This window comes from Sorex araneus, chromosome 1 (assembly GCF_027595985.1).
Source record: "Sorex araneus isolate mSorAra2 chromosome 1, mSorAra2.pri, whole genome shotgun sequence".
Lineage (NCBI taxonomy): Eukaryota > Metazoa > Chordata > Mammalia > Eulipotyphla > Soricidae > Sorex > Sorex araneus.
In genome coordinates this window covers 25756957-25777635 of record NC_073302.1, presented here as the reverse complement: position 1 = coordinate 25777635, position 20679 = coordinate 25756957, and the positions used below count along the sequence as shown (strand labels likewise).

Genomic DNA, 20679 nt, shown 5'->3' with positions numbered 1-20679 from the left:
CTACTTTATAAAGTGAAAAAAATTTTTAATAAAAAAATGAAGACAACCCAATTCCTCTGGCCCGTCTTCCCTCACATAAGCTGTGGCTCTTTTATTCAGACTTGCCCATCTGGTAATGCCAAAAGAAAAAGATAAGATTTAAGACTCAGGGACTCATGGGTGGCTTTGCGAAAATCTGATTTCACTCAAGATCCAATTTCTCAACAGAAATGAGACTAAGTTCACCACATGATTCATTTATCACTAGTAATTTTATTTCAAAATATAAATATTTTACATTTACAAAAAGAGTGACATCAGTAGGTTATCAAAGCAAGTTAAAGCTAAGAAACAGCATTGGTGAAAAGAAAGAACATTGTTGCACTTGAATCATCTTTTCTTACTTTCCAACCATCTCTACTTTGCCTGAGAATGCAGAGAAGATACATTTTTGAAAAGTAACAGTTTAAAGCAATTACAACTATATATCCAAGCGGGGATTCACAATTATGTCCTGTTTTGAAACACTCAGTCACCAAAACCTGTACAGCACTGCTTAAGGACAATAAGGAATTTTCTTTGGGATAGCCATAATAAAAGCTTCACCTGTGGGGCCACTGAAATTAAAACAAACATACAGACAGACAAACCAAAAAAACTCAGCATTTGATTATAAACTGAAAATGTTGTTACTTGAAGATTTGTTTCTACACCTTTGCCTTTGAAATACAAAGCCAGAAGAAAAATAAGGGATCAGGCATGGGTTCAGGAAATCTGGACCTGGTGTCAGAAATTCTGCTACAGAATTCTGACTCCAACCTTTTTGAGGTGTAATGGGGGAAGAAAAAACAAACAAACCCACAAGAACTTGAGCCTTCTTCCCGTGTCTCATCCGATAATACTTAACACCAGCTCATCTTACAGCACTGTAAGGAAGCCAGTCTGGAAGTTATAAAGTGCCATACAAAAATGTTATTAAGACGGATCATTCTATCAACCACATCATCTGATCTTCAAAAAAAACCATGTAAAATGTAGCACAAATACTGCTTGGACACACCATAGGTGGGAAAGAATCTCTATACTTTAAGTATAGCTTTGAATGACAAGTAGGTTTCTCTCTTGTATCTCATTAAACTTTGAGATTTATTTATGGTTTGATCTGGTACCATGGCAACAGAGAATTTAGCATTCAGAATTTCCATGAAGAATGTCCTCTAAAAGAGCTGTAAACTTATTTGAGAGTCCTGTTTTGCAAAGGACAGTGGTCCTTTGAGAGGCTGGGGGGCGAGGGGGTGGGATGGGGGCTAGAGGGAAGGGGGGGCGCGCGTGCAGTTTAAAGTCAAATAAGTCTGGTAAACACAGTCTTTGTCCCCTCCTAGAAATTCACAATCTAGGACAGCATGCTGGAAACTCTTACAAGTCCTACAGAAAGGAAACGAACCCGGCATTCCTCAGTTTTAATTGACTGTGGAGTCCCCTCCCCCAGACATACTTTGTTCTCTTACAACATGTAACAACATTCCATGGACTGCGGCTCTAAAGAGCGCGTTTCCTCCAATGCCACTCAACTAGGAGGGGAAAGGAGAATAGAACAGGGGAGTGAAAGTGGAGTGAGAGAAAAAGCAACTCGCTGTGCTCTAAACTGTTACCCACGGGGCTCCCTGGGCCTGAGAAAAGCCACTTTACCTCCAGCTGCCTCCTATTCTAGAACTGACAGGCCCACCTACTTCCCTGTGGCCCATTCTAGCAGGAAATGTCCCCGAAAACACCTTAATTTACAAGTCTCTTTTTGCTGCTGTTTTTTTTTTTTTTGGGGGGGGCCTACCCTCAGCTCTGCTCAATGGGATCCTCCTGTCTCTATAACTGGAGTACCACGTGAAGCCTGGGTTTGAACCTGGCCTTCAACACCAAAACATTTACTCAGCCCACTAGGCCACCTTGCCAGTCCCTCTTGATGACTATTTTGGTTTTTCTTTTTTTTTGGGGGGGGGGGTTGGGGGGAGCCAGACTTACTCTGGTCCTGCACTCAGTGACACTCCAGGTAGTCGAAGTCACATGCAAGGCAAGCATCCCACCAGCTGAACTAATGTGCCCCCCCCCCCGCCCCACCACCACCCACAGGAGCTATCAAAACATGACTACTAAGTGATTTCACACAACAAGGTTTTTGTTTTGTTTTGGGGTTTTTTTTGCAGGTCCCTCAAGAAAGTTATGGCGGGGCCAGAGCAACAGTCCAGTGGGGAGGGCGTTTGCCTTGCACGTAGCTAACCCACTTCAACCCACAGCATCCCATATGGTCCCCTGAGTACTGCCACGAGTAATTGCTGAGTGCAGAGTCAGGAGTAATTCCTGAGCATCGCCAGGTGTGACCCAAAATGCCAAAGAGAACAAAAAGCAAAAACGAAAGAAGAAAAAGTAATGGATAAATTTTGGTGACAAATGTAAAGAAATCAATAGAAAGAAAGAAAACTTGTTCTGAGTTGGAAGGGACATTTGGCAGTATGTTGACAGAGTTAGTTCATCTGTCAAGTACAGATGCAAATGCTCCTGGAAGGATCTGGAAGATGTCCAGAGTACAGGTCAGGCCTAGGGTCTAGGAGGGTCTAGGAGGATTTTTCCCTGTATGTGTTGAGGTCAGCTCTATACAACTCATCTAAAATGAATTTGCACCAAAGCCCTAATGTAGCAGCTTTCAGGATATATGACAGCAGCAGCCTAGCAGCAAACGGAAGAACTACAACCAAAATAAGAACAGGGAGCTGTAAGGGGTCGCAAAGGATTCATCTGAAGACCAGGTTAGCCAGTGACCTCATGCAAATCCATTAACTGGAATACACTGTGTGTGTGTGTGTGTGTGTGTGTGTGTGTGTGTGTGTGTGTGTTTAAATACAGTATTGCCTTGACACTTGCGTGGGTTCCCTCCCACTGTGCAGAGTTTCAGTCTCTCCACCAGCTTCAGATGCCAAAGGACAACTGGGACAGAGAGCCCCACCCTTGCCATTTTTAAAGTAAGGCCGGCGTCTAACTGTTTGTCAGGGCTCGCTTCCAGGAACTGAGTAGGACGGGAATTTTGAAACTGAAGTTTTGGGGAGAATCCTGTGCCCTGTGCTCTCCCAGGAGGAGATGCGTGTCTACAGACAGAAGATGCATCACCTGCCGCCTCCTCCCAGGCTACACCAGTGGTGCTCAAATGGGGGTCACACAGCCTTACCTGGGACCCCCCAGGATTGTATACAGGGCCACAGTGGTGAGCAGGAGGCCAACGGGTGGGTGGGGATGGTCCCAGGAAGGAAACAAGCTTGGAAGGGGACCATGGAAGGAGAAAGGTTGAGAAACACTGGCTTAGAAATGTGAAGTTGAAACTGGCCTTTGCAGGGGGTAAAGAGGGGTGGGGAAACCCAGCCATGCTCAGGGCTTACTCCTGGATCTGTGCTATGCTATGTGCTATGTTATGTGCTATGTGTGCTATGGGGTGTCGGGGATTGAGCCCAAGTCTGCCCCGTGCAAGGCAAGTGCCTTACTACTGTATTATTGCTCTGGCTCCCAAACTGATGTTTAGTAAAGCTATAAAACTTAAGACATGGCCACAGAGTTTCTGCACTTGTTTTTTTTTTTTTTTTTTTTGGCGGGGGGAGGCAGGAATGTGTGTGTGTGTGGGGGGGGAGTCATGCCCAGGGGTACTCAGGGGTTATTCCTGGCTCTGCACTCAGGAATTATTCCTGGCAGTGCTCAGTGAACCATACGGGATGCTGGGGTCGAATGCAAGGGGCAGCCGTGTAAAAGGCAATCACCCCAAATACTCACTCCAGGCCCTGCACTTCGGTTTTATGGAGGCTACTTCTCCCTTTGTCAAATCACTGTCCCCCAGGGAAACTTCTGGGTCAAATCTTGAGAATCTGAGTGTTTGTCATCTTTAAGACCTGATCTTGAGACACCTTCCTTTCCATTTGATCTACTGCCTCCTTGTTGTCTGGGAGGGTGTGGGGCGACATTATTCTCTGGGTTTAATGGTTCCTAGAAGACACCCCCCTCCCAAGTCTGTGAATCTTCTTTTTTTTTTTTTTTGGTTTTTGGGTCACACCTGGCGATGCACAGGGGTTACTCCTGGCTCTTCACTCAGGAATTACCCCTGGCGGTGCTCAGGGGACCATATGGGATGCTGGGATTAGAACCCGGGTCGGCCGCATGCAAGGCAAACGCCCTACCCGCTGTGCTATCGCTCCAGCCCCGCAAGTCTGTGAATCTTCTGAGTATGTAGGCAGTTGTTGGACTCCTGGGGCAATCCACAATTTTTGGGGGAGGGTGGGAGGCTGGAGGCGGGCACACACACTGACACAGACACACAGACACACAGACACACACACCCTCTTCCTATGTAAGGCTTACTCTGGACTTTGTGTTCAGTGCTCACTCCTGCCAGTTCCTGCGACACCACATGTGGTGCTTGGGGATAAAATCGAGTCAAGTGCATATGAGGCAAGTGCCTTACGTGGTGCACTAGTGCTCTGGCCTCATACTTCTTGTAAGTGCTTCAGTCCGGGAGCAAGCCTGCCCCCGCTCAGTCTGACCACCTGAAGCTGCCCTTTCAGGTCTCCAACAGCCCCATCCTGCAGGAGCCTTGTATTAGCTAAGGGCGATTTTGTGGATTTTGAAATTCACTTTATTCATCTAAAAGCACTTTTTTTTTTTTTTTGCTTTTTGGTCACACCAGGCAATGCACAGGGGTTATTCCTGGCTCTGCACTCAGGAATTACTCCTGGTGGTGCTCAGGGGACCATATGGGATAATGGGTTTCGAACCCGGGTCGGCTGCGTGCAAGGCAAACGCCCTACCCGCTGTGCTATTGCTCCAGCCCCAACATCTGAAAGCACTTTTAAGGAACATCGTTACATACGCACCCCAAGCCACTGCGTTTATTTTCCCAATATAACTGCGTGAATTATAGCTAAAAACTGAAATACTATTTGGAAACAAACCTGATTTCTCTTTCAACCCTTTGTATGCAAATTTTTTCATTTGAGCAATACCCATGACCTAGCTAAGATTTAATAAGGGAGAAAGAGCCTTTTCCTTATGAGTTATTCCCTACAACTGTTCAGAGCCTGGCAAGAAAGCTAGAATTTGGCAAACTTTCAGCAAACTTTTTTTTTTTTTACTGAATTAGTGACTGAGTCACTAACTAAAGAAAAGAGTGAGTTATTGAGCGGCCAATGTAACCCTTGGTCGTAGATCAGAGTTTAATCACTGAGGAACTTGTGGTGAAAATAACAAATCTGCATGTTTATTGTGTAAACAAAGACCTCACCTCAGAGTAACTTTTAGATGATTTTCTTAAGGAATTTCAGTTACGTTAATCATCATTATTTATGCTTCTTAATGAGGATGCCTTAGGGAAAAAAAATTTTTTTTAAACAAAAAACTTTTAAATGTATTCCCAAAAGGTAAGCTCTGATCCTATAAATGCTTTCTCCTTCATATTCTCTTGAAGTCTGAGGACCATGATTTACAGCAGAGAGCCCCAGGGAGGAAAGGACTCATTTCCAGCACAGGAATAAGAAAACCTGCCTCTCAGCACTGGGAAAACTGCCTGAGGAAGCAGAAGAAACACTATAATTTGACAGTCTGCGAACTATGAAGGGGCCCGAAAGGTCTCAGGTCAAACACTATTGAACTTTCTGACTCTGAATTGGTCACTGCTCTGCATCTCCGCTTTCCCACCCGTGTGAAAACTGCTGTGAAAGAATATAAAGCTCTATGTAGACTGATGTGCAATCCTACGCTTCCCCAAGAAAGGTTGAGGGGGAAATACTAATACTGGTCATCGTGACTCTGAGATTATTTTTTGTAAGTCCCGATTTATTCAACAAGCGTTCACCTAGTGTCCTCTGAGCAAGGCACTGCGCTAAGCCGTGGAGAAAGACCTCATGGGTATAAAATCTACTGCTAATAACTACTTGGTGGGATTCCAAACAATGAAGTGGTTATACACTGAACAAACCACAGCACTGCCACACCTGAGCGTTTTCTCTTGAAATATTTGGAAACGAAAGACGTCACCGCAACCGGAATCCTATCAGATTGTTACCATGAAAAGCAACTTAATAGGTATTTGTACTCCTAGTGGGGGAGGCCAAGTTTTAAAAAAAAACGTGGCAATGGTTTCTTGGTTTCTTGGGTGAGGGAAGAAAGAATCGGGAAGAGAAATCTTGCAGTCCTTAGGGACCTCCCGTCACTGCTGGAGATGAGCTGAACTCCAAACAAGCTCCAGCCCACCCAACGGACTGTTCCCTCTCACAGAGGCCCAGGCGTGGTGGGAGAAGGGTGGGAGGGTCCTTCCTCCTGCTCCAGCAATGGCAAACCAAAAGGTGAGAGGCCGCAGGATTCGGGAGGGACTGGCAGAGGGAAGTCGAGAGGACTGATTGCTTCAAGCTGGAGAGAAGGACATAGGAGAGACTTCCAACAGCAGGTAGTTTAGGGTTCTTAAAATAACTTTTATAAATACGTACTTTAATAGCATAGAAAGGCGAAGTGGGGGGAGAATTCAAGCCATGGTACCAGTGTATAAAACGGAAACAGTTCAAGCCATCTTAGCAACAGGCAGGTACGCCACCACACTGCTGAGCTCTAACGCTGCGCTGGAAGCTGCGAGCAGCCCTCAGCAAGTTCACTCTTGTCCAGGCCTCCCGGGAGGAGGCCGGGCGCCTCTCTGCTTCCCCGGGCTCTGCGCGGACGGAGGGGCCGCTCCTTCCCTGAGCTCGGCGGAGGCGCGGCCGCAGGGACAGAAGGCCACGCCGAGTGGACTCACTGCGGACCTTCCCCAGAGGAATCTCCTTGGTGGCCAACAGGTCAGTCGATGGAAGATTTCATCTCCTCAGAAATGTCACGAAAAGTCCTAGAAGGAAGAAAGACAAAACAATTAAGTTTTTGCTGGTGGGAATGCCGGCTAGTTCAGCCCTTTTGGAAAACAGTATGGACAATTCTCAAAAAACTTGAGGTTGAGCTCCCATTTGACCCAGCAATACCACTGCTGGGAATATATCCCAGAAAAGCCAAAAAGTATAGTCGAAGTGACATATGCACTTATATGTTCACCGCAGCACTGTTTACAATAGCCAAAATCTGGAAAAAACCCGAGTGCCCTAGAACAGATGACTGGTTGAAGAAACTCTGGTACATATATACAATGGAATACTATGCAGCTGTTAGAAAAAATGAGGTCATGACGTTTGCATATAAGTGGATCTACATGGAAAGTATCATGCTAAGTGAAATGAGTCAGAAAGAGAGAGACAGACATAGAAAGATTGCACTCATCTGTGGAATATAGAATAATAGACTATAAGACGAACACCCAAGAATAGTAGAAATAAGTACCAGGAGGTTGTCACCATGGCTTGGAGGCTGTTCTCTCATTCTGGGCAACTCAGAGAAGGGACAGCAAGTAAAATGTGGTTGTTGGTCATGTGGGGGAAAGATGATGCGGGCCAAATATAGACTAGAGACTGAACGCAATGGCCACTCAACACCTTTATTGCAAACCACAACACCTAATCAGAGAGAGAGAACAAAAGGGAATACCCTGCCATAGTGGCAGTGTGGGGTGGGGGGAGACGGGACTGGGAAGGGGGGGTGGGATGTTGGTTTTACTGGTGGTGGAGAATGGGCACTGGTGAAGGGATGGGTTATCAAACTTTGTAAGGGAGAAACATGAGCACAAAAATGTATAAATCTGTAACTGTACCCTCACGTTGACTCACTAATTAAAAATAAACTATAAAAAAATAAATAAATAAAATGATTTTGTTATAAAAAAAAAAAAAAAAACAATTAAGTTTTTGCTTTGGGAAAGGAGGCAGGGAAAAAAAATTTTTTTTAAAGAAGACAACCCACATACATTGCTGTAAGAACAGGAAGGAAGCAAAGAAGGGAGCGAAGAAGGAAAGAACGGAGAAACCCTCTAGTGACTAACTGCCAAAGAACAGTTAGCACTTCTGTCATCAAAGTCCCAACAATGCTACAGAGGCAGGATTTTTTATTTTTTTTCTTCTCTTTTACTATACAGTATTTTTAAAATTTTTAAACTGAATCACAGTGCGATACACAGTTCCAAAGTGTTCCCGATTCAATTTCAGTCATATCATATTCCAACACCCATCCCTTCAGCAGTGTACACTTCTCACCACCAATGTCCCCAGTTTCCCTCCCGCCCGCCTCTATGACAGGTCCCTCTCCCCTCTCCCCCCCTATTGTCATACTGGCCTGTATGAATAGTTTCAAGGTCTCCTAATCATCTCTCATTCTTCAGTAAGAACTCCAGGGTTTGGGGTTTGTTTGTTTGTTTTTTGTTTTGTTTTTTGTTTCTTTTACTTTTTGGGTCCATCCAGGGCAATGCTCAGGGGTTTACTACTGGGTCTGCAGTCAGGAATCACTCCTGGTGCTGCTCGGAGGCCTATATGGGATGCCGGGGATCAAAACCAGGTCAGCTGCGTGCAAGGCAAACGCCCTCTCACTATACTATCACTCCAGCCCCAACTCCAGGGCTTTGCAGGGCCTGCTGTCTCCCTCTATCATTTTCCCTTGAAACCACACGTGAGCGTGAGACTGCCAATCTTCATTCTGGATTCAGATGGGGCCGGCCTGCTGCAGAGCTGCAGCGTGTACAAGGCACTGTGGCAGCTAGGTTGCCTTTGCTACAGAATTTACATGCCGAAGCTTGGATACTGTCACCCGGTCAAGTCTGCATCTGTCCTGGCAGCCAAATGGTCAGTTTTTCTAATGCACTTAAAAGCTCTAGTACCCAAGGACACTGGGATGAAGAAAGCCCCCAAGGAGATACAACAGTCACGGGAGTGAGGAATCGACTTCTACCTGTCCCCTGTTATTCTGAATGCTGCTGGCAGTAGGCTTTGCTGGTTTTCTGTAGTAGTTTTTTTTTTTTCGTGTTTTATTACTGTTTTATTGTCTAGAGCCAAATCTCTCTTAAATGAGATAGTACTTTACCAGAAGTTTATTATCATCCTTTGGGTAGAAGTCACTGTACTCTTTTACAACACTAGAAAATGACTGAGTTCAGAATGCCGGCACTTTTCAAAAACAATTTCAGGGTTAGGGATGTGGCTCTGTGGTACAGTACTTGCTTTGCATGTATGAGACCCTACGTGTAATCCCCCACACTGCAAAACATTAAAAACAACAATAACTTTTTTTGTCTTCATTACATTTGTAATGTAAATCATAGAAATCATAGTGGGAAATACACACACACACACACACACACGCACGCACGCCATTCGGAGAGCCCAGCAAGATACCGAGGTATCCCGCCTGCACAGCAGAGCCTGGCAAGCTTCCCGTGGCATATTTGATACGCCAAAAACAGTAACAATAACAGGTATCATTCCCCTGACTCTGAAAGAGCCTCCAGTTGTTGGGAAAGACGAGTAAGGAGAGGCTGCTAAAATCTCATGGAGGGGACAAATGAAGACATTACTGGCGCCTGCTCGAGTAAATCGATGAACAATAGGATGACAGTGATACAGTGATTACATTTGTAGCCACATGACTTAGACTATGCTGTACCCTCTTACAAAGGCCAAAATTACAAAGCAATTACCCAAGTCACAGGTTTCTAAACTCATCCTGCAAAATTTCTTTGAATTTTCAAGACCCCTGCAAGTTTATTCATCCTGTGATATACAGCTATGTTTTATTTTCCTACCTCCAAGTGTCAGTTGTTGAACACACATATTTCTGCTTTTTCATCAGAAACAGACCTAAACAGACCTAAATTAGACTGCAACAAAGGGATCTCAAACATCAAGGGCTAAGAAACATCATCAAATACTCCCTACAGAAGAGCCAGGGTTGGTCCTCCAAATACCCTTTACTTGGTTTTCCCTTCTCTATCTGAGCTCCTTTTCCCCCAGCATTTGAGGTTGACTTCCAAGTCATGGAGTAAAACTTGGGTTGTGAGATGCAAACCGAATATAGGCTGTAGATCGAACACAATGGCCATTCAATGCCTCTAGTGCAAAAGGCAAGAGAGAACAAAAGGGAATGCCTTGTTACCAAGGCAGGGTGGGGTGATGGGCACAGGGTGGTGGTGGTGGGAGGGATACTGGGAGCATTGGTGGTAGAGAATAGGCACTGGTGGAGGGATGGGTATTTGATCATTGACTGAAATGCAAGCACGAAAGTTTGTAAATCTGGAACTGTATCCCACAGTGATTCACTAATAAAAAGTTGAAAAAAAAAAACATCAAGGGCTAGCTCACAGCCATAGAAACAAGAGGCAACAGAAAGTTGTCACAAGGTACAAAGCACCTAAAAATTCATAAAGCAAGAACTTGGAGCTTTGAGTGCAAACCCACGCTCTCTTACTCATCCTGTCCCGTCAACTTCCAGGTCAAATATTTAGCAGGGCTACGAAAGCCAGGCAGAGACAAATTAAAGACCTCCTGCTTTTGCACAGTGCCAGGCGTACTCCCGTCCATCGGAGAGGCCAGTTGGCTCTGTGCTTTCACTGGACGCTGCCCGCTCCCCTACGCCTCCACCCTCACCAGCACGCGCTCTGCTTCCCAACTCCTGCAGCTCGGAGCCTAGACAAGGTGATGTGGCCAAACCCTCCGTGCAGCACCTGCTCAAAGGTCAACCATGCAGTGAACTCAGTGTCCTTCAGTATGTTCATAGCACGAGAAAGTCCCCCATGGATGTGAATGTTCTACACGTTTTATATCCACATATACAGACACAGATCAAATCAGGGTTTCTGGCATCTTAATCACAGACAACTTTGTGAAGTAGATGTTTGGTAGCATCCCGGACTCCCTATCTACCCACTAGTGCTAAGAATCAAAATTTCTTGAGATACTGCCAAATGTAGGGAGCCATTTTGCCTTACTGATCTTATTCTGTCACTATCTGTTTAATCACTAGCTAACCCCATGCCACACCTAGCAAAGGTTGCCACTCCTAATCTTACTGATCTTATCCTATCAGCATTTGCTTATTACTAGCTAAATCCCGTGCCACACCCTGCATTTCTATTGGGGGTCCCGGCACCACCTCCTCCCAGCAGGGAGGTATAAATACTGTAACTGCCATAGAATAAAGGCCTTTTCTCCCTCCTCCGGGCTCTGCCTCTGTTCATTTGGCTGCCCTATGAAGGGTTCTCCCTGCTGAACAGAACGAGACCTCCACATCGACTTCCACAGACAAATATGCCCGAGGCAAGGGAATGAAATCAAGCACCCCCACCCCAATCACTGGGTCAGTGTCTATTCATATATGTAGATTTCCAGGATTATTATAATTGGGGGGGCGGGGAATGTGAGCTGTTTTGTGCTACATCTGGCGGTGCTCAGGGCTTACTCCCGGCTCTGTGCTCAGGCATTACTCCTGGCAGGGTCTAGAGGACCACAGACAGTGCCAGGAACTGAACCCAGGGTTGGCCATGCACAAGGCAAGCGCCCTGTCCGTGGTCCTATAGCTCTTACCCATCATGTATGTCAATTTTCAAAGTATCAACTTAGGTTTTTAGATTTGTATATTGGAAAAGTTGGCTGCAACCCATCTTAGGATAAATTCCAGTTGGCACTCAAATCCAAGAAAACCCTGGCAAATCTTTAAAACCATCCCCAAATAATCACTATTACAAAGTGTTTTTCAAAGTTGGTTTCTAAACCCATCCTTCGACATTTTCAATTTTTTATGAAACCTGCAAGTTTGAACTACCTAAATCCTCTAAATGTTACATAAAAAATTTTCGCCTCCAGGCAAAGATGGATGAGGTACGATTAAGACTGCTGTTGGCCTGGTGACTGGTTTTTGTTGACAAGTAAGCTAAGCTGTAACCTTGAAATTCATACCTGCTATTCAATTCTGCCTTAGGGCCAAGAAGGTCTCCAAAAGCACTCAGGTGCAAGAAAACAAAGTACAGTAAGCTGAGAAAACGGGAAGAACGTTCCATCTCAACATTACACCTTCCCGAGATGCTCAGGGTGGTGTACTTGCGTCACGTGCGTCGAGAGCCCCGTGGAGGTAACGTGAACAGGATGTGAAACTGCTGGAAAAGGGAAAATGCAGAGCCCTGAGATACACAAACGATTTCTCTCCAGCCTCACGAAGAGGCACGGTGCTAACTAACCTGAGAGGCTCATGACACTTTCGAATTCCGAAGCTGTGAAGAAACACGCTGTGCTGACGGCATTTTCCAGAAGAAGGTCAAAATTCTACCTAAGTCATCTAAACGCAGTGGTCCCTGCCAAATAAGAAGGCTCCCTGTAGTCCTAAGGACGTTAATAGAATTTCTCACGCCGTAACAAGCAATACAGAAGGTGGGTGAGGGTGTCAGTGGGGTCCACGGACTGCCATTCTAGGGTACGCTTTCTTCAAAGTGTCTGTGAGGTTAAAAAAGAAAAAAGAAAAACACACCCTAATTCATGTCATTGCTACTATTATTTTTCAAGTGCTGGGAACTGAATCCGGGGTTTTATACATGCGAGGCATGCACTCTGCCACTGAGCTACATCCCCAGCTGCTTAAACATTTATTAATTTTTTTTTTTTGCTTTTAGTAGTTCAAAATTGCTGATTCCCAGTCTCCCAGAAACTGAGACTAAGTTTGGTCATTAAAAAAAAAAAAAATTAAGGCTTTGGGGCCAGAGAGATAGTACAGAGGCTAAGGTACTTGCTTTCCATGCGGCTGAGCCCAGTCAGGATCCCGAGCACCTCCAGGACATCAAGAACAGAGTTGGGAGGCACAGAGCACAAGACACAGGGTGGCCCTGGAGCACTGCCCCTGACAATAAACACAAAACTAAATAAAAGGCTTTTAGACTTGGGTGGGTTTGTATCTGCTCAGCCTTTGACAGCGCAGAGCTACGAGAGCTGTGACAGAACACATGCCCTCCCGCTAGCTTGCACGTCCCTTCTCTGCCAAGGAATCTCCAAACACATTCCCAAGGCTGGGGCATACTACTTCCCATCCTCACCGACCAGACTCAAGGTTATAATTCCTGAAAAATATGCGTATCTGATCTGCTCTTGGACTCGCTCACCTCTTTCACCAAATTCCCACTGAGCCAGGCTGGGAGACAGTACAGTGGGGAGGGCACTTGCTTTGCACACAACCCGTCCAGAGGCGATCCTCGGCACCCTGAATGGTCCCGCATGCCCAGCGGGAGTCATTCCTGAGCACAGAGCCAGGAGAAAGTCCTGAGCACAACCAGGTGGGCCCCAAGAAAGTTCTGTTGTGCATTTTCTGTGTGCCAAACACCATGGCAGGAACGGCAACAAAGCGCCGGGCAAGTCCGAGGGAGCTGCTACTTGCAGAACGCTCCCCGCCGGGAGGGCGGGTAACGAAACACGCGTTCACGCGACGTGACTAGATCCCAGGAGGAGACGCCGAGAGGACACAGAACACAAACTACTGACCTAGTCTAGGGAGGGTCAGTACAGCTTCGCAGAAGTCATAAGCCAGGATACTGAGCTTGGCTAGAAACAGAGTGGTGCGTTTTTTCTGGTGTGGGCTATTCCTGGTGTGGTGCTCAGAGGTGTGGGTGTCCCTACGTGGAGCCCGGAGCACCGACGTGAAAAGCAAGTGCTCCCGCCCATTGAGTCATCTCCCTGCCATCTTACTGATTTACTTAAATTTTACATGCCAGAAGCTTGGATGATGGTGGACTCAAAGTAACCACCTTCCCTTTATTTTTCTATTTGTCAATTTGGGGTGGGGGGGCGCATACCCAGTGGTGCTCAGGGCTTACTCCTACTCAGGGGACACACTCAGCTGGGCCAAGGGGTCCACAGCTGGGGCCAGGGATCAAAACAAGGGTGCTCTGTGCAAGGCAAGAACTCTACTACCTCCCCAGCCCTTCCCCTTAAATATTTTTTTAAGAAAAACTTATGTAAGCTTCCAGAGTCCAGCTTTTGCTTTGGGGGAGGGCAGGGTTTGCTTTTGTTGCTGTTTTGGGGCCACACCCAGAGGTGCTCAGGGATTACTCCAGGTATGCTCAGGGAGACGGGGTGCCAGTATGAGCCTGGAACTCCTACGTGCAAAGTATGTGATCCAGCCCTCTGTCATCTCCCAGGGCCCTTATTTACTTATTTATTTTAATCTCCTTCCCCTGTCCTACTAAGGGAAAGAATTTTGCTGGCAACATACCACCACTTTTAAAAATGGTGAATTCACATGCAAAGTTAGAGTCTTTGAGTGTCTTTTTAGAGGGGGTGGTAGTGGAGGGGAGAAGTAAGCCCCTTCCTCTTATTTTCAAGAAAATAAAAATTGATTTGCCAGTGGGTTACAATAAAATGTAACTTTCAGGCATGTTTTTGGGTTTGTTTGTTTTTTAAAGCTTTGGGGCCCCACCCACTGGTGTTCAGGGGCTACTCTTGGCTCTGTGCTCAGAGGTCATTTCTTGCCAGTTCCCAGGGGATCATATGTGGTGCCAGGGGTAGAATCAGCACCAGCCACATGTAAAAAAAGTGCCCAAATCCCTCTATTTTCCCTGTGAACTCCTGACACCTTGGTGCGTGAATAGCCCCAGAGCCCAGGTTCCAGAGAGAGGCCTGAGAAGGCCCCTCATGCCGTGTCGTGTCGCTGAGCAGGGAAGCACATGGTGCCCCTCGGCGCCTCCAAATAAAACCCTCAAGGTTAGCATGAAGGTCATGAGAGTGCCAGTGTTTTTGTAGAACACCTCCTTATTTCAGTCTGCAAAGTCAAAAAACTAACTTCTTGCTCTTTTAAAACAGGACATGCAAATCTTAATTACCAATCCTTCTCCCCCCAACTCCCCCACCCCCCATAAAAAGACACTCAAAGACTCTTTAACTTTGTATGTGAATCTGTGAAAGACATTCCAGTCAGGTTAAGAATCTGTGAAAGATATTCCAGTCAGGTATAGCTTATAAAAACAGGAGTGAATTACTAATAACTTTTGCAAAGAGGAAAGAGAGCAGAGTGCCTAGGAGACACATTCCATTGTCCCCTTCAGAACCATCAAAGTGTGACAGAGGGCAAAAGGAAATCTGAACACGAGAGCAACATTCCCAGAGAAGTCCCTGGGATAAGCTCCAACCTCCTCCTTGAAAGGGTTTGTTTTTTTCTTTTCAGTTTACAATTAAGAGACTGCTGCTCAGTTGGCAACAGGCGTGAAATAAGCACATCAAATCAAGTCTACCATCCTGTCCAAAAAGCAAGAAAATCGAGTACTCTAAGAAAATCAACCTAAGAAGACCAGTTATTCTAAGACATGTGACTATAGGAATCGAAGTTCTAAAAGCTAAAATCTAAAATCTGACAATCTAAGGAAATTAAGTATTAAATTAAGTGCTGTCAAATGAGCACAGGAATGTTTCTGTCCTTTCCCACACTTCCGAAGCAGCCCCCACCCACCCCAGCCCCACGGTGACAAAGGGAAACAGAAGTGGCAGGTTCTGACGGCCCGATGGGAGCCAAAGTGGCCATCTGAGCTGAGTGCGCCCTGCCCACACCATCCAGCCTGCGCCCAGGCTGTGTCCTCCACTGCCAGGAGCAAGGAGCAGAGGGCAAGGGGGGTCCTCCATCTCGGGAGGAAGGTGCTCACGCATCAGAACTGAGCCGAGAGCACACACCAAGCCCTGCGCATGGGTACACGGATGATGCATCTTCAGTAAGCGCGTCCACCCATCCTCTACGATGAATTTCTTGTGTGGGGCCATAGCTGGCGGTGCCCAGGGCTGACTCCTGGCTCTGCAGTCAGGGAGCACTCCTGGCGGGGCTCCGGGCACCTTACGTGTTGCCGGGGACCATGTGATACTAAACGTCTCACCTGCTTTACTACTGCTCCAGCCCCTATCATCACAGTCTGAGGTAAAGCAAGAGCGCCTCGACTAAGTCAAGCCCTCCCACAGCTCTGGAGAGACTTTTTCATCACCTAGATTTCCCGGGAAGTGGGATCGACCTGGCCCCTGCCATGCAGCAGCCACCAGGGAAGGACCAAAGCCACTTTAGCACAAGTGCAAAGCAGTGCCACACTGTAAACAAGAAGGACCAGGTGCCACTTACGAAAGCACTGGCCGGAAGGACGTAACCGAACCCGAGGGCTTAGGGAGGCTTTGCTGATGACCTGACATCTGAGTGGAGGGAGACCTGAATGGCCAGGAGTTAATTAAGCCAGGGAAGATGGGGGAGGGGCGTCTGTCCAGAGAGAAAGAGAGAGCGTGAGAAACAGCAACCATGGGGGGCCCTGACAGTAAGCCAGGGAGCTTTGGGGTCAGACATTCCAGGACACGTGAGGAAGGCACATGTCATTATCCTGATAGCCCTTGGTAGCAGTGTCCACGGTGTTGGTTGATCTTTCTCCTACAAGCAACCGGGAGAGTCAGTTGCGGCAAGAGAATCTGAGCAGGTATGTTGTATTCTGTGTCTGTAGCACTGTCGTCCCGTTGTTCATCGATTTGCTCTAGCAGGCACCAGTAACATCTCCATTGTGAGACTTGTTGTTACTGTTTTTGGCATATCGAATACGCCACGGGCAGCTTGCCAGGCTCTGCCATGCGGGCGGGATACTCTCGGTAGCTTGCCGGGCTCTCAGAGGGGCGGAGGAATCGAACCTGGGTCGGCCACGTGCAAGGCAAACGCCCTACCTGCTGTGCTATTATAGGCTGTGTACTGAACAGAACACAGCGGCTGCGGACGGGAGAAGGGCACAGGGCACCTCTCCACGCCTCACATCCTCCTCTGTCAGACAGGAAGGGCAGTCTCCCCTAGCCTCATGAGAAGACAAAGGGCTGACTGAGTAAACTACGACAGCATGTGACATGTTGTGTCACAGAACTGGGCACTCAGCAAGTCCCAATCCACGTCAGCCGTGGCTGCTTCTGTTCCTCCTGAAGAGGTCGGACTTCCCACTGAAGAACGATGACCCCAAAGGCTGACGTCCATGCCCTCTGCTTGTGTTAGCCCCAGGTTTGACCCCCAGCACCACAGAGCCCCTGAGCACCAGTAGGTATAGTCCCTATCCCTCCACCCTCCAAAAAAGAGAGAGTAAAGGTACTGAACATACTATTTTTTTCTTTTTTCAGAAGCCCTCAACATCCATTGAAATCAGAGTAAAAGCATTTTTCATTTGTTTACTGGGCTACGATGTATAGCCTTGCTGAGGAATGGGTCACTCCTAACATACTCGGGATCACCTGAGACGCCAGCGACTGAACTGGTCACAAGCAAGGCAAGCACCGAACACATGTACTATCTCTCTGGCCTCGTATGAGCATTTTTTTCCTTTCTGAGTCACACCCAGCAATTCTCAGGGATTCCTGGTTCTGCATTCAGGAATTATTCCCGGTGGTGCTCGGGGGACCTTATGGGATGGTGGGAATCGAACCCTCGTCAGCCGCGTGCAAGGCAAACGACCTCCCCGCTGTGCTATCACTTCAGCCCTGTATGAGCATTTGTAAAGGGACAAACCTGTCCTGGAAAAGGAGGCGGGGAGAGAGTGTAAGAGCCAGGAGCAACACACTTTCCAGAGGTGGACAGCGGGCTGACACTCGAGGACCCCGCGGAGTCTGAAAAGCAGAATCCTTAGGCAGCTGTGAGGACAGCCAGGAGGCAGGAAGTGCGATTTATTCAGCAAACCACCCCGCCCCACCCCTACCCCATCAAGTGACTGTGGACGTGGGCTGCTTGGGTACGGGAACGGGCGCATAGGCAGCTGAGACTCTAACTCAGACACTGGGCAGTTGTTGTGTGCATTACTAAATACATTCTGGCAGGCCGTGGGTAAACTTGGTACCAAGCGCTTTGCCAGTCCTGCTGCTGGTTTAGAGAAAGAGTTTCAGCCTCCTGCCTGGATGCGGATGGCTTGGCTTTCCGAACTCCAGAGCGAGTTAAAGAAAGGGGGACTGGAGAGCGTTGCGCACACGTGTTGGCCCAACCCTGTCTCTGGAGCACAGGCATTGTGGAGCATCAGGAAAGGCCCTGAGTTTGATCCCTGGCACCAAAATACAAGCACAGGTAAAGAAATAAACCAGGGGGCCGGAGCGATAGCACAACAGGTAGGGCGTTTGCCTTGCACGCGGCCAACCCAGGTTCGATTCCCGCCATCCCATGTGGTTCCCCAAGCACCACCAGGAGTGATTCCTGAGTGCAGAGCCAGGAGTAACCCCTGAGCATCGCCAGGTATGACCCCCAAAATAAGCAAAAAAAAGTAAATAAATGAAAAAGAAATAAACCAACCCCAAACCATAAGGAAAAAAATAAAAGAGAAAAAAAAAACAAAACAAAATTAACTTTGCTAGCTTCTTTTGTTTTGCCTTCACAACTCTTGCTTTTCCTACCTTGGAATTATTCCTAGTTTTCTCTCAAATGAGAGCAAAATATTAATCAGCCAATTTTCTTCCTGCTGCCTGACCTGACTGGTGAGCCTAGGAGTAAGGCATCCAGTTTGCTGCGCTTGGCTGCTCTCAACTCACTGTTCACCCACTGTAACTGTAACCCACAAAGCAGAAGAGACAATGAATAGTATCATCTTTGTTAAACCCACTTTATGCCTACACCTTAGAGAGAGAGCATGTGCATGCCCAAGCTTGAAAAATCCTAAAACATCTGGAGACTGAAAATACGTATTGAATAACTACTGGGTCAAGGAGGAAATTCAATAGAACATTTAAAAATCCTGGAAACAAACGAGAATGAAGTCAGAAGTTATCAGGTCATGTGGGGTATACGCAAAAAACAATACTAAGACAGAATGAAGGTCAACGTCAGGGTTACACCAAGAAACAAGGGAAATCTCAAATAAAAAATCTGACCTCACATTTTAAGGCACTAGATTAAAAAAAAGAAACAAATTCAAAACTCATTAGAAAGTAGGATGCAAAAAGTTAAGAAATAAAACACAAATTATCGATGAGATCAAGAGGAGATAGTTTCTTGTAAAGGACTGTCATTGTGGATAAACCTTTAGCAAGGCTCACAGAGGTTTAAAAAAAAAAAAAAGACAGGAGGCTGGAGCGACAGCACAGCGGGTAGGGCGTTTGCCTTGCACACAGCCAATACAGGTTCGATTCCCAGCATCCCACATGGTCCCCCAAGCACCACCAGGAGTAATTCCTGAGTGCAGAGCCAGGAGTAACCTCTGTGCATTGCTGGGTGTGACCCAAAAAGCAAAAAAAAATTAAAAAATTAAAAATAAAAGTAAAAAATAAAGACAGTTGGGTTGGGTGGGTGGGCTTCAGAGGTGAGCAACTGCAGAAGGGAAGTGAAGAAAGTATAACTCCATATAGGCAAAGCTCGGGGCTGGAGTGATAGCACAGCGGGTAGGGTGTTTACCTTGCATGCGGCCAACCCGGGTTCAATTCTCAGCATCCCATATGGTCCCCTGAGCACCGTCAGGGGTAATTCCTGAGTGCAAAGCCAGGAGTAACCCCTGTGCATTGCCGTGTGTGACCCCCCCCCCAAAAAAAAATAGGCAAAGATTAAAGAGTTTTCTCCCAACTTTTTTTTGCTTTTTTTGGGTCACACCCAGCGATGCTCAGGGGTTACTCCTGGCTTTGCACTCAGGAATGACTCCTGGCGGTGCTTGGGGGACCATATGCGATGCTGGGGATTGAACCCAGGTTGGCCGTGTGCAAGGCAAATGCCCTACCCGCTGTGCTATCACTCCGGCCCCTCTCCCAACTTCTTATGTTGAAAAAGTATATGCCTAGAGAAAGATGAAAAGAGCAAAATCAACAACCATAGGTCCTTTATCTTCAGCAACCAGAAATATTTTGGAACAGGCCGGTGTTTTTTCAACCTTTTAACACTGGCAGACAGGTGGAAATAGAAGAAATATTTCACCAACTGCTAAAGCAGACGTGTAAAACAGTGTCTGTAATAAGGACACTCTTCTACCTATTATCCATACACAGCTCAGTATTGTAACAGCAAGGGGACCTTGCACTAAGCAGCAGAAACTTCCCTGTGGAGCGGCAAGAAATCTCTGAAAGCTGGCACGGGTTTGGACTGGCAGCCGAAAAGTACTTCTGCAAACAAGTTCTCCAGAGGCCACAGAAAAGAAGAGCAAGAGAACTAGTCTGCAGCTGGGGTCTTAGGAGCTGGGGAGAGGAAGCCCAGGACAAGGGGTGGGGGGGAAGTGCCTGCCACAGAGGCAGGCTGGGGGCAGGAGGGAAACTGAGGACAATGGTGAAGGGCCCAGTGCCGGAACAGGGTTGCCTGACACTTAATAATGAACTAACTTTGTAACTCTGTAATTCACAGGGATGAAGTTTAAAAAGTAATAAAATAAATAAGGTCCCCCTCTCTTAATCTGACAGGTCACTTCGACAGGAGAGTCTGCTACTTACTCCCTCTGACACCTAAGAAATTAAAGTTAATATAATATTATCTAGTGTTAGGTTCCAAAACCATCAGGTTTTCCAATTATTATTCAGAACAGAACTTAAACTTCACCTAGTCCAGAGCCACATCATGCATTCATGCGTTGCGTCTGTCCTAGCAACTGACTTTTCTTAAATCTAGTACACGATGCAATCAGTCTTTTACTTATATTCCTATCCTGACAATAACCATTCTGGCCCAGTTTAGTTTTTGAAGTGTTCCTTGGTCCAAGAAACCCAAAGCTGACACAGATAGCTTCGACTTGAGCAGCCTGTGTCGTCTTGGGCGGGGCACCCATATCCTATGTCAAGACCACGCAGGTCAGGAATACCGGCA

The 20679-nt window shown here is 46.8% G+C and overlaps 1 protein-coding gene across 1 annotated transcript in view; it reads right to left on the bottom strand.

Annotated features, from left to right (window-relative positions):
• Positions 1-232: 232 nt before the first annotated feature.
• TMEM245 (transmembrane protein 245) overlaps positions 233-20679 on the bottom strand; it is a 94363-nt gene continuing 73916 nt past the window's right edge. Inside the window, exon 19 of the mRNA XM_055125036.1 lies at positions 233-6874. Coding sequence (XP_054981011.1) covers positions 6829-6874 — 46 coding nt within the window. The 3' untranslated portion in view covers positions 233-6828. The remainder of the gene's footprint in view (positions 6875-20679) is intronic.